This window comes from Mesoplodon densirostris, chromosome 11 (assembly GCF_025265405.1).
Source record: "Mesoplodon densirostris isolate mMesDen1 chromosome 11, mMesDen1 primary haplotype, whole genome shotgun sequence".
Classification (NCBI taxonomy): domain Eukaryota; kingdom Metazoa; phylum Chordata; class Mammalia; order Artiodactyla; family Ziphiidae; genus Mesoplodon; species Mesoplodon densirostris.
Genome location: NC_082671.1, coordinates 56,389,422 through 56,402,622, shown reverse-complemented (window position 1 = coordinate 56,402,622; position 13,201 = coordinate 56,389,422). Strand labels below are relative to the sequence as shown.

Below are 13,201 nucleotides of genomic sequence, written 5' to 3'. Positions count from 1 at the left end.
GGGACCAAATTTTAGAGTTTAGTGACTGACTAGACGCTTTGTTAACTAAATCTATATGAACACTTTATAGCAACTGTAGGCCTAGTTTTCTAGCCTAATTCTTTACAGAACTGGAAGGTAGCTGCGTCCCTTTCTTCCTTTGTAGGTAGTCTTCTTTGTTATTGCTATTAACCAAGATTTAAAATCTTTAAAGATTACATTATTATTATGAATAAATATTTCTGCATTCCCTTAAAACCTTTGGCAATCTATATAACCCTTATATAAGGAAATGAAAAGATGAATAGGGTGATTATTGCCAGAAGCAAAAGCAACTATGACTTGAAAACTACAGAGGACAGTGACTTCAGCTTATACCTGCCTTTCTCCAGGTTAAGTAAGGCTGAGTATTACCTGTTTACTATTTGTTATCCATCCTTTCCAAGCAACAGTCTTTTCTAAAAGGATGCCCATTGTTTGCAGCATAGGTTCTGAAAAGGTCTTCAAAAATCAGGACGTCTGCTCCTGTGTCACGTGAGATTGTGAGGGAAGAAGCACTCCCATATGTTGTAAATGTAGAGCAGGAGATGGCCTTCTGGAGGAAAACTGGTGATAACTATCAAAATTTTAAATGCATAACCCTTGTCCCAGGAACTGTGGTGCTCAGAATTTATGTGCATATGTGCCAGTGCAGGATAAGGTGTCTATGAGGAAATTCAAGCCCATCACTAAAGGACTGGTGACGTAAATTATGGTATATCCAAAAGTAGACTATTATGCAGTCATTGCAAGAACAGAATGAGGCAGACCTATCTGCACTAATGTGGAATGTCCACATGTAAAGTGAAAAAAGCAAGTGTAAGCCGGTCTAGTTGGCTGCCATTTTTAAAAGATACATTAATGTAAATATGGTTTGAACATCTGAAGGATACACTAGAAATGGAGTACAGTGGTTACTTCTAGGGAGGGGAACTGGGGGGTGGAGAGTGGAAAGGAGATTCTTCACTGTTTTTGTTGTTGTTTTTTAACCATGTGTATGCATATTCTTTTCACTGCTATGTTTTTAAAATGAACCAGACAAGGGAAATGATGATACAGTTACTGAGGAAAGAGCTCTCCCCTCACTGGTGTGTTTCTGAAGGGCCTCTGTCTAGCCCAGATACCAAACCTTGCCCTATCCAGGGGTGGGTATAGTGGATGCTGTCAAGCACTGGTTTTCCTATTGGATTCAGGTCTGCCCTCCCAAGGTCTAACAGCTTTTCCCCATACCAGTAAATACGGACAGCTTTGCTTCTGTGCCTCAACTTCTATTTTGCACCGAGGTAGGGCAAGTGGACACGCAGGAATCAAATGTTGGTCTGTTAATGGTAGGAGAACGGCAAGGTAAATCAAAGGAGCAAAATGGATCCAGTGATCTGGACATGTTTGTTTGCAGAGATCTGTGTTCAGAAAGGTAGTTTGTTATTTATTAAGCATTTATTAAATACCTTCCTAAAGTTCTGAGATACCACTGGGACATTGAGTTAGGACTGAAACATATGTGCAAGAATGGCCCATATCAAAATATTAGCTCATCAGTTCAAATCCAACGTAATTCTCCCTTGAAATAGAACCACATATTAACTTGAAGTAACCAGTAACACAGCATCCTCTAAAGATTTTAAAAGAAAAACATAACCAGAAGGCCCGTTTTCAAAACTGCTGCTAAAGGCCAACAAATTAGCTGGAAAGGAAGGATGAAAAGGAATAAATCTACAAAGTACTCTGCCACAGAAAGCAGATCCTTGTAGTTTTTTTGGTCTCTTTCCATGAGATAATCACTACCTTGCTGAAAATGGGAAAGGCAACCCCTGCCCATCCCAAGGGGGAAAAAAAGTATTCACCCAAACAGCTTCTACTTGTTTTTACCATATATTCTAGGTGTACGTGTACGTGTAGGGGTTTTTTTTGTTTGTTTGTTTTTACATTTATACAGTTTACATTGCTTGACCCATAAATAACACTTGTAAGATTAATAGGGCCATAGTTTTAAAGAGTATTTACATAGCCCCACCATGCATACAGAGCCTTTTTAATATGGAAAAAAAAAGGGAACTTTCCATCACTAGGCAATATAAATTTGACCATCTAAACTTATAAACCCTGACTAAAATACAAGCAATCATTTCATCCATAAATGCTGTTTCTGGTTCCCTAACAAATCTAGCACTGCAGTGTAACAAACATCTTACATTTCAGGGATATAAAAATATCAGCTTTAAAATCTGAACTGTACAGTATATACATTAATATTTGCACCGTTAAATTAGGAATACACTTAAGTCTATGAAATACTACATTATAAATAGCAATGTTCTTTTCGATCTCTAGCTGGAGCTAATACAATAGAATGTTTACCTGGCTAATGAGAGTTGGAAGGGGACGACGTGGCCTCGCATGATGGGATGCACAGTGTTGGCTGGGTCACATGACTGCGTGCATGCCACACAACAGGACAGACTGTCAGGACCTGGGCCAACCTGGCGCAGATAAAGGACAAACACTAGTGCTTTACAAAGGTGGCTCAAGTTCTCCATTGTCTAAAATCAACACCCCCATCCAATCACCTCTCAACAGGTTCTTGAGGATCTCTTGAGGGTTGGAGATCAAAGCAGCTGTATCAAACTGTGATGCACCCGACAGGCACAAGAGGTCACGTCCACCTGGCACCATCCAAGCAGGGTAAATGGAGAAATCACACCTTCCAAAGGTTAATCTGACACTGTAAACAGCAGTCGGGGTCTCATTTACATGGGCAAAGCACTTGAATCTATTTTAGCAACTCTCCTATGGAAGAAAAAAGATACGATTTAAGATGGTTAATGGCTAAGCTTACGATCTCCACAGCTACTCGGTTAAGAAATGATACAGTTTTTGCCTTTGTGTCCCTTTTTCTTCTTGGATTTAGTTGTCCTCTGGCCAAACTGAGGAGTGGGGAGTGCGGAAGTTGGACTAGAAAGGTCATCTGTATAGTATGCATATCTCTGCGGCCGGGGCTGAGGAATTGGTTGTCCAAGAAAGTATCCTTCTTCTTCTGAGTCGGAGGAGGAGGAGGTGGTGGAGGAGCACCAGGAGCCATCGTCTTCCCCGTAGAGTCCCAGGAATCGAGGCGCCCCCGGGCTCCGCAGGGTGTAGCTGGAAGCGGCGTGGGCGTACTGCCCGTAGAGCTCAGCGTTCCGGACGTAGGCCTGGATCTCCCGGGCACTCTTACTCTGGATAAACTTCTCATAGTTATCAGGGGCGTAAAGCCGCAGCCTGTCCTTGGGAGAGTGTTTTCTTTCTGTAACAAGGTTCAGAGCATTGTCTGAGCGGGACTTCCTACTTCTTCTGCGGCGATGGTGATGAGACCTGGGTCCCCTTTCTTCAAAATGGTACACCCGTCTCCGAGTTCTCTCACTCATCGGCGGCTGCCGGATTTCGATGTTCTCATAGCTTCCGTTGTCAATGACATCATCCGAAAACTTGACCTGCTGTGGCCTGGACTGAGACTTGGACCTTCGGAGCACTGGCAGATGGACTGGTTTCTCCTCAGGCAGGATTTTTTCTGGACACAACTCTGAACTGAGACTCTTCAAGGACTCTGTGCTCCTATGCAGCATGGAAGAGTTCAGAGTCCCCATATTGCTCATTTTCTCACAATCTTCTGCCTCTATTTCCTCAAAGTTTTGCAGAGAATATAACGATGGCCTTGGCTTGCTTTCTCCATCCACCGAAGCCCCTAAAAGAAAAGCCAAGACAAGATGTGATTCTCAGTAATCCTGATACTCTGACAATTATTACCAACAAGCTACTGAAAGGAAGCATTTCAAAGTGAAGTCTCTCAAACCTCAGTATCTGATTAACGATCACTAGGCAAAACCAACATACTATAATATACACTTAATTGACAAGAGGTATGAATTCTGTTATTGAAACAAAGGGCCCAGCATCTCCTACGAGCCCAGCCGTTTTGGAGCCAAACGTGAGTTACAGCCCATGGGATGAGCAGCCAAACTTTAAAAGCTCTTCATAAGAGTCCTGTCATTAGCTTATTGATACGACACACAGAAGCTTCTGTCTCTCAACCCATTAAAGCCAGATTGCTTCATCTGATCGTCTCTCAAAGCAGTCCTTCCCTTTGCTCTCACACGGCTACCATTACGGTCCTCTTCCTACAGCCAGACTAGTCTTTTTTTTTTTTTTTTTTTTTGCGGTATGTGGGCCTCTCACTGTTGTGGCCTCCCCCGTTGCGGAGCACAGGCTCCGGACGCGCAGGCTCCGGACGCGCAGGCTCAGCGGCCATGGCTCACGGGCCCAGCCGCTCCGCGGCATATGGGATCCTCCCAGACCGGGGCACGAACCCGTATCCCCTGCATTGGCAGGCGGACTCTCAACCACTTGCGCCACCAGGGAGGCCCAGCCAGACTAGTCTTATACCTGGTCGTGCAGCCCAAGGGCCACGTCCAGTCCACAGCCTATTTGTGGATAGAGTTTCACTGGGACACAGCTATACCTATTTGCTCCCATGCTATCTATGGTTTCTTCCACAATGACAGAGTTGTAGTTGCAACAAAGACTGTAAGGCCCCAAAGGTCCTCTCTAGCCCTTTACGGAAGAAGTCTGCCAAACCCTCGACCTTGACCTTCATCCAGTCTTCTGCCCCTTCAGCCCGTAAACTAATCATGCCACTTCCACATTAACCTCATTTTAAAACTTTTCTCAAAATCAATATTGCACTCCTTGTTATAACAGGGCCCAGGCAAGTTAAGAGAAATGGATGTAACCCAGATAGCTGCAAGGAACAACAGGAAGTGGTGTGAACTGTGGTCAGCTGGAGGCTACACAGCTTCCTACTTTCTAAAGCCTGTTTTTCAGCCCATCATTGTCAAGAAATGTCAGCACCAGCACGTCGTATACCAAATGTTGTCTATTTTTGAAATTAAATGTTAAAACACCTGTCACAGGGCCTAGCAAACAGGAGGTGCTTAATATTTAGTCTTACCCACCATTCCTCAAGTCCCCTTTATTGTAGGCCTTAATGTTGACAAGCCCGACCAAAGCCAGGAGGGTAGCTGTCTTACCCCTCCTTGCCCAGTACCTGGCACAGGGTCCCTCCTGGCAGCGGGCAGCTGCTCAAGCCTTTCCTGCCTGTGTTACAATGTAACATAACCTTTATGAAAGGACTGAATGTCGTTCGTTGGACTATAAAACTAGCCAACTGACAGCAGTATCTCTGTATCCAAAAACTTACTGCAAATGTAAGATTCAGGAGGGCTGGGTTCCAGGTTCAATCTTGTCTTTAAACACTTATGTAAAGTTGGCATTTAGCCTCTCGGCACCGCTTGCGGTATCTTAGTTCCCTGACCAGGGGTTGAACCCTGGCAGTGAAAGCACCGAGTCCTAACCACTGGACCACCAGGGAATTCCCTAGCCTCTTGGAAATTCAAGTTTCCTCATTTGTAAAATGCAATACTATCCACTCTCTCAGGTCATTTTAAGGATGAAATGTAGATAACTGACATGAATGTGTTTTGAAAACATTAAAGTGAAATTATTTTATAATCTGGGTAAAAAAAAAAACTTAGCTATTTTTGAGCTGTCTGTCGCCACAGGGCAATTCAGGAAAATACAAAAAATGTTCTGTGCTTATAGAGTGCACATGTTGATTTTAATATCTTGAAATTCACAGTATGATGCAAAGAGTCCAATATCTTTCTTCAGATACAGATGCAGACTCCATGATCCCAATAAATGCATTTCTCCTCTTCAAAGCAGGGATAATAAGACTTATCCCCAAAGACTGTACTGAAGATATATTTTACATGTATGCACACATGTACACACATGTTTGTTTTGCTACGGGGTTTGGCATTTAACTGAAACTCCTTCCTCTCCTTGGTCTACAGTTGTAAATAACATAGCCCCCGCTGGTGCCGACCTGTAATTTGTGGAATGAACTTTTTAGTGGCTCCTTTTTCAAATGCCCCATAATCCCTAGATTATGTACCTGTGATATTAGACAAAGCCAAAGAATCCATAGAATCCCGAACACTCTGCTCTGGTTTCAAGTCTGACAAACACTCCAGGGAATCTTCATACCACTGTGTTTGATCATGATTATATCCCGAAGCCCCATGGTCCAGATCCAATTCCTGGAGCCTTCGACTGCTCGCAGGGCCCGGGTGGCTGCCATAAGCAGAATCGCCCAGTCCATCTTGTGACTGTGCCCAATACATATCAGATTGGTATTTTTTACTTGCAAGGCTCTGGTTATTTTGCTTTAACTCGGTCTTATTTTTAACCATGTTATCAGATATCCAGTGCTCACTGGCTCGAATGTCCATCTCATTGGGCTGCTGCTGAAAGAGGCTTTTATCACCAAACTTGAGGAGCAGCTGCGTCATATAATCTTCATGCTCAGCCCATTCTTCAGGGTCTTCTGGGGTTTCGTGCTCTACTCTGCCTTTCCAAAATTCTTCATTGACGAAACTTGCTCCTTGCCTGGAAAGACTCAGATCATCCAGTTTCCGAGAAAGCGTGTCGTCAGCATTGCCTGAAAGGCCAGGAAACTTGTAGTTCAGAGCAGGGGACAAGAGGAGAGACTGTCGACACTGATCTGCTGACCGGCTGCTTTTGCCCATCCGGACACTTCTTCTGGAGTCTCTTGATCGAGCCGACTGGAATGCAGAGTCCGAAGAATCCGAGGCATGGACGTCTTCACCCAGGCTGCATGTCTTTGAGCAATAAATCTGACCTTGTTTGGGAAGGAAGGGGCATCCCAACAGAGAGGTTTTGCACTGGGCGCAGGAAAAGCAGGCCTCTGTAGCGTGCCAGTGCTGCCCATCGTAGGTCATCTGCGCGTGGTCCACACCTGTTTCAAAAAAGGATACAGTAACAGGTCATAGTTCCATCTTGAAACAAAGGCAGAAGAAAGAGAAAAGACAGACTGGGGGCATGAGGGAATGCCTTGGGGGTGATGGGACTGTTCCAGATCTTGATAGGGCTGTGAGTTACACAGGGGCAATTAATTCTCATTATTTGCAGATTCCATATTTACACATTTGCCTACGTGCTAAATATTTTGTAGTTCAAAAGTCAATACTCACAGAGCTTTCAAGGTCATTTGTGGACATGTGCAAGGTGGCAAAAAAATTTGAGTCAAGTGATGTGTGTGTGTCCCAGCTGGGGTCAAAGGGCACTACTGCACTCACACCTGCGGCCGACTTAGGGCCATTTTTTCACATTTTTGTGTGCTTTCTGTTGGTGGTTTTGCTGTTTAAAATGGCCCAAGCATAGAGCTGAAGTGCTGTCTAGTGTACCTAAGCGCAAGCAGGCTGTGATGTGCCTTGGAGAAGCAATCCATGTGTTAGATAAGCTTTGTTCTGGCAGGAGTTACAATGCTGTTGGCTGTGAGTTCAATGTTAATGAATCCACAACATATATTAAATAAGGTATCTTTAAACCAAAACATACACAAAACAAGATTATATATTGATTGGTTGATGACAATGTTGCGACCAGAGACTCACAGGAACCTAACCCACTGTATCCCTAGGAGCAGTGGCTCAGTATGGGGTAATTCAGTGTTCACGGCGACTCTACAGAACACAACTAGCAGAAGTAATGAGAATCCAGTATACACCCATTTATCAGAACTCATCAAAGTGAAACATTTAGAACCTATACATTTCACGGTATGTAAACTATCCCTCAATTAAAAAAAACAAAAAAAAAAAGGGAAAGAAAGAAAAAAGAGTGTGGGTAATCAGAGACACACTGATGGATAGGTGACAGAGCCAACAGGCTGGGCCATGGACGCACCAATATGCTCGCCGCAGGTCTCACAGTACTCGGCGTACAGGGACTCGAAGCAGCCGCAGCAGAACGGGCGGCCGTCCTTCATGATGTACCTCTGTCCCCCCAGGACCGTCTCGCACTCAAGGCAGCAGAAGTGTTTCATGTGCCAATGGCGACCCTCTGCTTCTGTGCACTCATCGGCAAAAATTATCTTCAGAGGAATATGAAGCCATAGGATGAAAAAAAATCATTGTGAACGATTTTAAAGGTCAAGTAACTGCACGTTTGCTGGGCAACTGACAGGCACTGGATCTTAAAGTCGCTTAGACAGTGTACTTTGTTTCTTACAGCCTCAAGCTTAACTGACTAACTTGATTTAGCTATAAAACAGGAACAGAAAGTGAAAACGTTGAAAAAGAGAAACTAAGCGCATACTTGTGCTTTAAAAAACAAAACAGAATTCTACATCGGATATAATTCACTTGGTCCTATTTTTGCTCCGCAATCACACTTTGTTGGCATAATCTGGCAAAGAATACATTAACATTGAAATAATTTAGTGGTCTGTGCACCTTTTAATAAAGAAAACTCATTAAAGTGGCTGTGGAGTCAACATAGTTAGCGCTCTCTGAATGCTGGATTATGTGAACACCACTTGTGTAGATAACGCTTCGTTTGACGGTGCCGTCTCCAGATTAAGGACTTTTAATTTTTTTACATTTTTGGTTTCAAAAAATTTTCAAATAGCACATCACTGAAAAAACTTAAACATATAAAAGTAAAAACTGAAAGTTTACTGTCACTGATTGAAGTAGACTAGGGAGATAATAATGAATAAATGCAATGAGGTTCCCTGGATGGGGTGAATAAATGCAGTGAGGTTCCCTGGATGGGGTCTTGGAATAAAAAAGGGACATCAGTAGAAAAACTGAGGAAATCTAAATAAAATCTATGGTTTAGTTAATGGTATTACACCAGTGTTAACTTCTTAGTTTTGATGCATATACCATGGTAATGTGAGACATTTTAACAATAGGGGAAGCTGGGAGAAGGGTACACAGGGACTCTCTGTATCTTTGCAACTCTTCTATAAATCTAAAATTACTTAAAAATGAAGAGCTTAAGGAAAAAAACTTCACTTCACACCACCAGCCCTCCCGAGCTAATGTGCTCACCACGGTTAACTTAGTGTATGTCTTTACATACCCTTTCTGAGTGTTTGCAAATAGGTATACAATCTTGTTCTTCCCCCCTTTAACAAAAGTAAGATCAATTGCTGCATACTCTTCTTGCAACTTGCTTTTTTCTCACAGTCCATCAAGGACATGCTACTTATCAATACACAAAGACACCTGCTGCTTTCTCTTTATTAGCTGCATATTATTCCATTGTACCAACGTGAAGGGTTATCTTAAAAATGTACACACAGAGCGCAAGCAGGAGAGATTTGTATTTTGCTTAGGTGTGAACAGTGGAATATTGGCTTACTAGCAGCTTATTTTTTTCCAGTGTTAAGGGATGAACTTTTTTACCTCGTCACATGCTGAACACCGGGGTTTGAGCAGCTCAGCATGGTGCCGGCCACAGTGAATTTTTCCATCCTGATAAAAATAGATGAGGTCGACCAGCAGCTCGTTGCACGTGCAGCAGACAAAACAGGATGGGTGCCAGCATACTCCAGGGCCCGCTCGAGAGGCAAACACTGCAATTTCACCTCCATTTATTTTCAACCCACACTAAAAACAAAAGGATTTAGATCTTAAGTGACCCCTTTTTAATGACTGGATTCTCAGCCTTTTCCACTTTACGCTAAATCCCAAGTTTGTCAGCGAATCTTTAATTTTTGTCCCCTCCTGGTTTTTTTTTTTTTTTTTTTTGGCAGTACGCAGGCCTCTCACTGTTGTGGCCTCTCCCATTGCACGGAGCATAGGCACCGGACGCTCAGGCTCAGCAGCCATGGCTCACGGGCCCAGCCACTCCGCGGCATGTGGGATCTTCCCGGACCGGGGCACGAACCCGCGTCCCCTGCATCGGCAGGTGGACTCTCAACCACTGCGCCACCAGGGAAGCCCCCCGTCTTGCTCTTTAATGTTGGATTGTTCGTGATTCTCCACTGGAATGAACATGCCTCAAGATTTACTACCACACTGGACTGCTCCTCGGAACATGCGCAGTGGTTTTCTGGAGGCGTCCTCCTGTTGGATATACTCCTACTCTGAAGACAGCCAGTAAGGAGGCCCCGAATGTCTTCATTACGTCCCTGGGTTCTTGAACACTAGGTGCACCCCAGCACCGCACTCCAAGCCAAGACCCTACGAAAGGCCAGATTTCTCCCGATGTTTACATGCCTCCCCCATAATACACAGCAGTGTAGCCAGTTACCAACACGAATCCCCACATAGTAAAAAGCTATGCTGCCTTTCCTTCTCTCAGTTTTTGGAGGCTTTTAGGGCCCACGCCTGGGCTGGCGCTGCCCCCTACCCCCCGAGCTGATCCACGCACATCACTACTCATCCTAGAATGGGCTACCTGCTCGCACACAGCGTGCATCACTGCTCTGGACAGAAGTTTAATCGTCCCTCTTCCGAGTGCTTCTTTCTTCCGCTGAGCACTGAACACTTGCAACTCTTTTTTCTCCTCTTCACTCAAAGTCTGGCAATACCGCACCTTCACAGAAAAGAAACAGAAGCACCACTCTGAAGCAAACAGCCTCTGTCACCAATTCTTTATTTCCAGAATCAAGTTTCAGGAAACAAAACAGCAAGTTGAGCTGGCCTGCCCCCGTGAATCGCCAGTTTAAAAATGCCCCGATACGTTTAAAATGACACCAAATCTTGCAGCCTTTCTAGCAAAAGGGAAATGCAATTTGAAGGAATAGACCTTTTTTTTTTTTAAAGATGAAAAGTTTAATTTAAACTCTTACCAGCAGAGACACTAAAAAAAATAAGACATGAACCTTTCTACAAAAGGTTTAAACTTGCTAATTGCCACCTTCATTCTACATTCTACAGGCCCTCAAGTCCACTGCAGGCCTGAGCCACCATAAAGCACTGACTCTGGGTGAAGGGGTAAGGAGATGGCAGGAATTTGTAGGCTCCTGATAACTGGTGGGTGGCTGCAAACACTGTAGAAACCAACTTGTGTTAAGTTTATTGCACTGACACCCTTTTCTCTCTTAAAGAATGGAAAGCTATATTCTCCGGCCCAATTTTAACTGAAGAAGGGCAAAAGGGCCCTAGCCGGGGAGGAGCTGGGGTTTATGGGAGGCACCACGATGCTCAGGGTGGATTTTTTTTTTTTCCTAATTAGCCTTCTTCCTGTTATTTTACCTCATTATCATGTGGTGGCAACTGGTACAAAAGCTGTTTAATTCGGTGTTTCTCTCCAGGGCTGTTAACATAAGGAACCTTTTCCTCTGGTAAGCAAGCAAAATAGAGCTGGATCTGAGAGAGAGAGAAGAGGACATCAGCACACAGGAAGCGAACACTTCAGCTCATTCCATGTTCAAGTTACCCTGCCCTTTAGGTACTGGCTCTGGCCTCTGACAGGATTTGGCTACTCGTAGCTAATGAGAAGAGTAGCTGAACCAACTGAGCAGAACTGCAAACCCTCAGATAGCTAGCATCCAGCTGCTAAATTGCTCTTCAGGAATGCCATTCATAGTGACAATTAGGGGCATCATAAATTATGGACCATGAGACATGCACATTTAATGCTAGGGTCAGCCGAGAGAGTCCTAAATGAATACTGGAAATGACCACGCAAGGCTGTGTGACACGGTCCACAATCCAGCCACTACACAACACATTGGATTTGCTCTCTGAATTTTACACGTTGCAAAGACAAAAGCTGTTTTGTTAAGCTCCGTAAACTTTCCCTTATCAGGTTCTCTCAAGCTTCAGCTTTCTTTGCTTGCATGGGTGCTATTTTCTAAATATCTGGAGTCAGTTTCCCTAAGGAAACTGGAAGGGAGCTATATTAACCTGTACTTAGTTCACTTTGAAAGGAGAACTCGGTTTTTGTTTGAGATCTTTTTTTTCTTTCTGTTGTATCTAAAGGAAATCCTTAATGAGTACTGCGAAGGATACTGCAGTGCTGAGGAAAGATGAAAATGATTGAAGGAAAAAAAATAGGAGATTAGGGAATTTGGGGCCTGTCTGCTTCAATATCTTAGTGTCTCACAAAACCTACTCACCGTAAGCTGCAAGAAGGGTTCTCTCTTAATAAGCAGTTTATCAAAACATTGCTTTCCTACCTGGAGGACCAGCTCGCCACCCTCTTCCATTGTATCAGCTGCAGGAGCTTGTACGGTTGTAAACACTTACTGAATACTAGCTACCTGTGTGCCAGGTACTGTGCTAGACCCCGGATGAATTGGAAACCCCTCTGCTCAAAGAAGCTCCCATCAAAATGGGAAACACAACCATAACTCAGAAGCAATCATACGCCTAGTTGGCTCTTTTAATTTCAAACTATCTTGGCCCTTATGTCTAACACCAGCAATTTTTAATAAGTTCATCATTATAAGGATATTAGGAAGATAAAAATAGGTACACAGAATGTTCTCATCTTCCTTAAAATAACAATACAACAAAGCACAAAATGAGCTCTTTAATTTTTTTTCCAATTTACACCATGTGGTGACAGAATCTTTCATGTGCAAGGTTACAAAGGTCAAATCCTACGCAATAACACTTCAGATGGTCTCTCACAGCTCTGTATCTCCTCTCTTCCAAAGCAAAGGCACTGCTGAGAACTGACTTGGAAACTTTCCTCTTTGCTTTGATTACCTTTTTGTTGTTACTAAAGTTTTTTAAAAAGTTAAACTCCTCCCACTCTCTCCAAAGGGATACCCAAGTCAGAAATCCACATGACAAATGCATAGGCAGTACTCTGGTCTTCACTCAGTAGGGCAAAAATAGCATCCTTATAGGGCTTCTGGATCCAAGAGTACAAAAGGGATTGAAAACTTCCATGGAGAAACTAAGTGTGACCTTAAAAGCAAAAATTTAAAAGCATCCAAAGAGTGAGGCCCAAGGACACAGCATGTCACTGTGACAGTGATAGTTGATCATTTAAAAATAAAAAACCCTTGAAGACCTTAAATCACATTGAAAAATAGAAAAACAGAGGACTCGGTTCCTACCTGCTCGGGTCTGAGGCCTGGGGGGACCCAGGCGTACTCCTCCAGCGCACAGCCCGAGTCGTCATCTGACGTGGAGCTCCGCTGGCACCCGAAGGCAAGTTTGCTCATTTTGGGCTCCATCTCCAAAGGCATCATAACAAAGTCAAACAGCCAGCTTCTCAGTCACAGGACATCAGACAGTGGCTGCTGTGGGCAATATAAGACAAACCGAAGAGATGAACCCGAAGGCATTGCTCGCACCCTCCAAGAGCTTTTACTGAA

The 13,201-nt window shown here is 43.7% G+C and overlaps 1 protein-coding gene across 4 annotated transcripts in view; it reads right to left on the bottom strand.

Annotated features, from left to right (window-relative positions):
• Nucleotides 1–2,029: 2,029 nt before the first annotated feature.
• PRICKLE1 (prickle planar cell polarity protein 1) overlaps nucleotides 2,030–13,201 on the bottom strand; it is a 111,150-nt gene continuing 99,978 nt past the window's right edge. For 3 of the 4 annotated variants that reach the window (XM_060112163.1, XM_060112160.1, XM_060112161.1), the window contains 7 exons: nucleotides 12,941–13,126; nucleotides 11,124–11,237; nucleotides 10,324–10,461; nucleotides 9,327–9,530; nucleotides 7,819–8,005; nucleotides 6,005–6,868; nucleotides 2,030–3,736 (listed from right to left, as the gene is read on the bottom strand). In XM_060112163.1, the coding sequence (XP_059968146.1) occupies nucleotides 2,874–3,736; nucleotides 6,005–6,868; nucleotides 7,819–8,005; nucleotides 9,327–9,530; nucleotides 10,324–10,461; nucleotides 11,124–11,237; nucleotides 12,941–13,075 (2,505 nt within the window). In that variant the 5' untranslated portion in view covers nucleotides 13,076–13,126 and the 3' untranslated portion in view covers nucleotides 2,030–2,873. The remainder of the gene's footprint in view (nucleotides 3,737–6,004; nucleotides 6,869–7,818; nucleotides 8,006–9,326; nucleotides 9,531–10,323; nucleotides 10,462–11,123; nucleotides 11,238–12,940; nucleotides 13,127–13,201) is intronic. The other variant, XM_060112162.1, reaches the window with a different exon arrangement.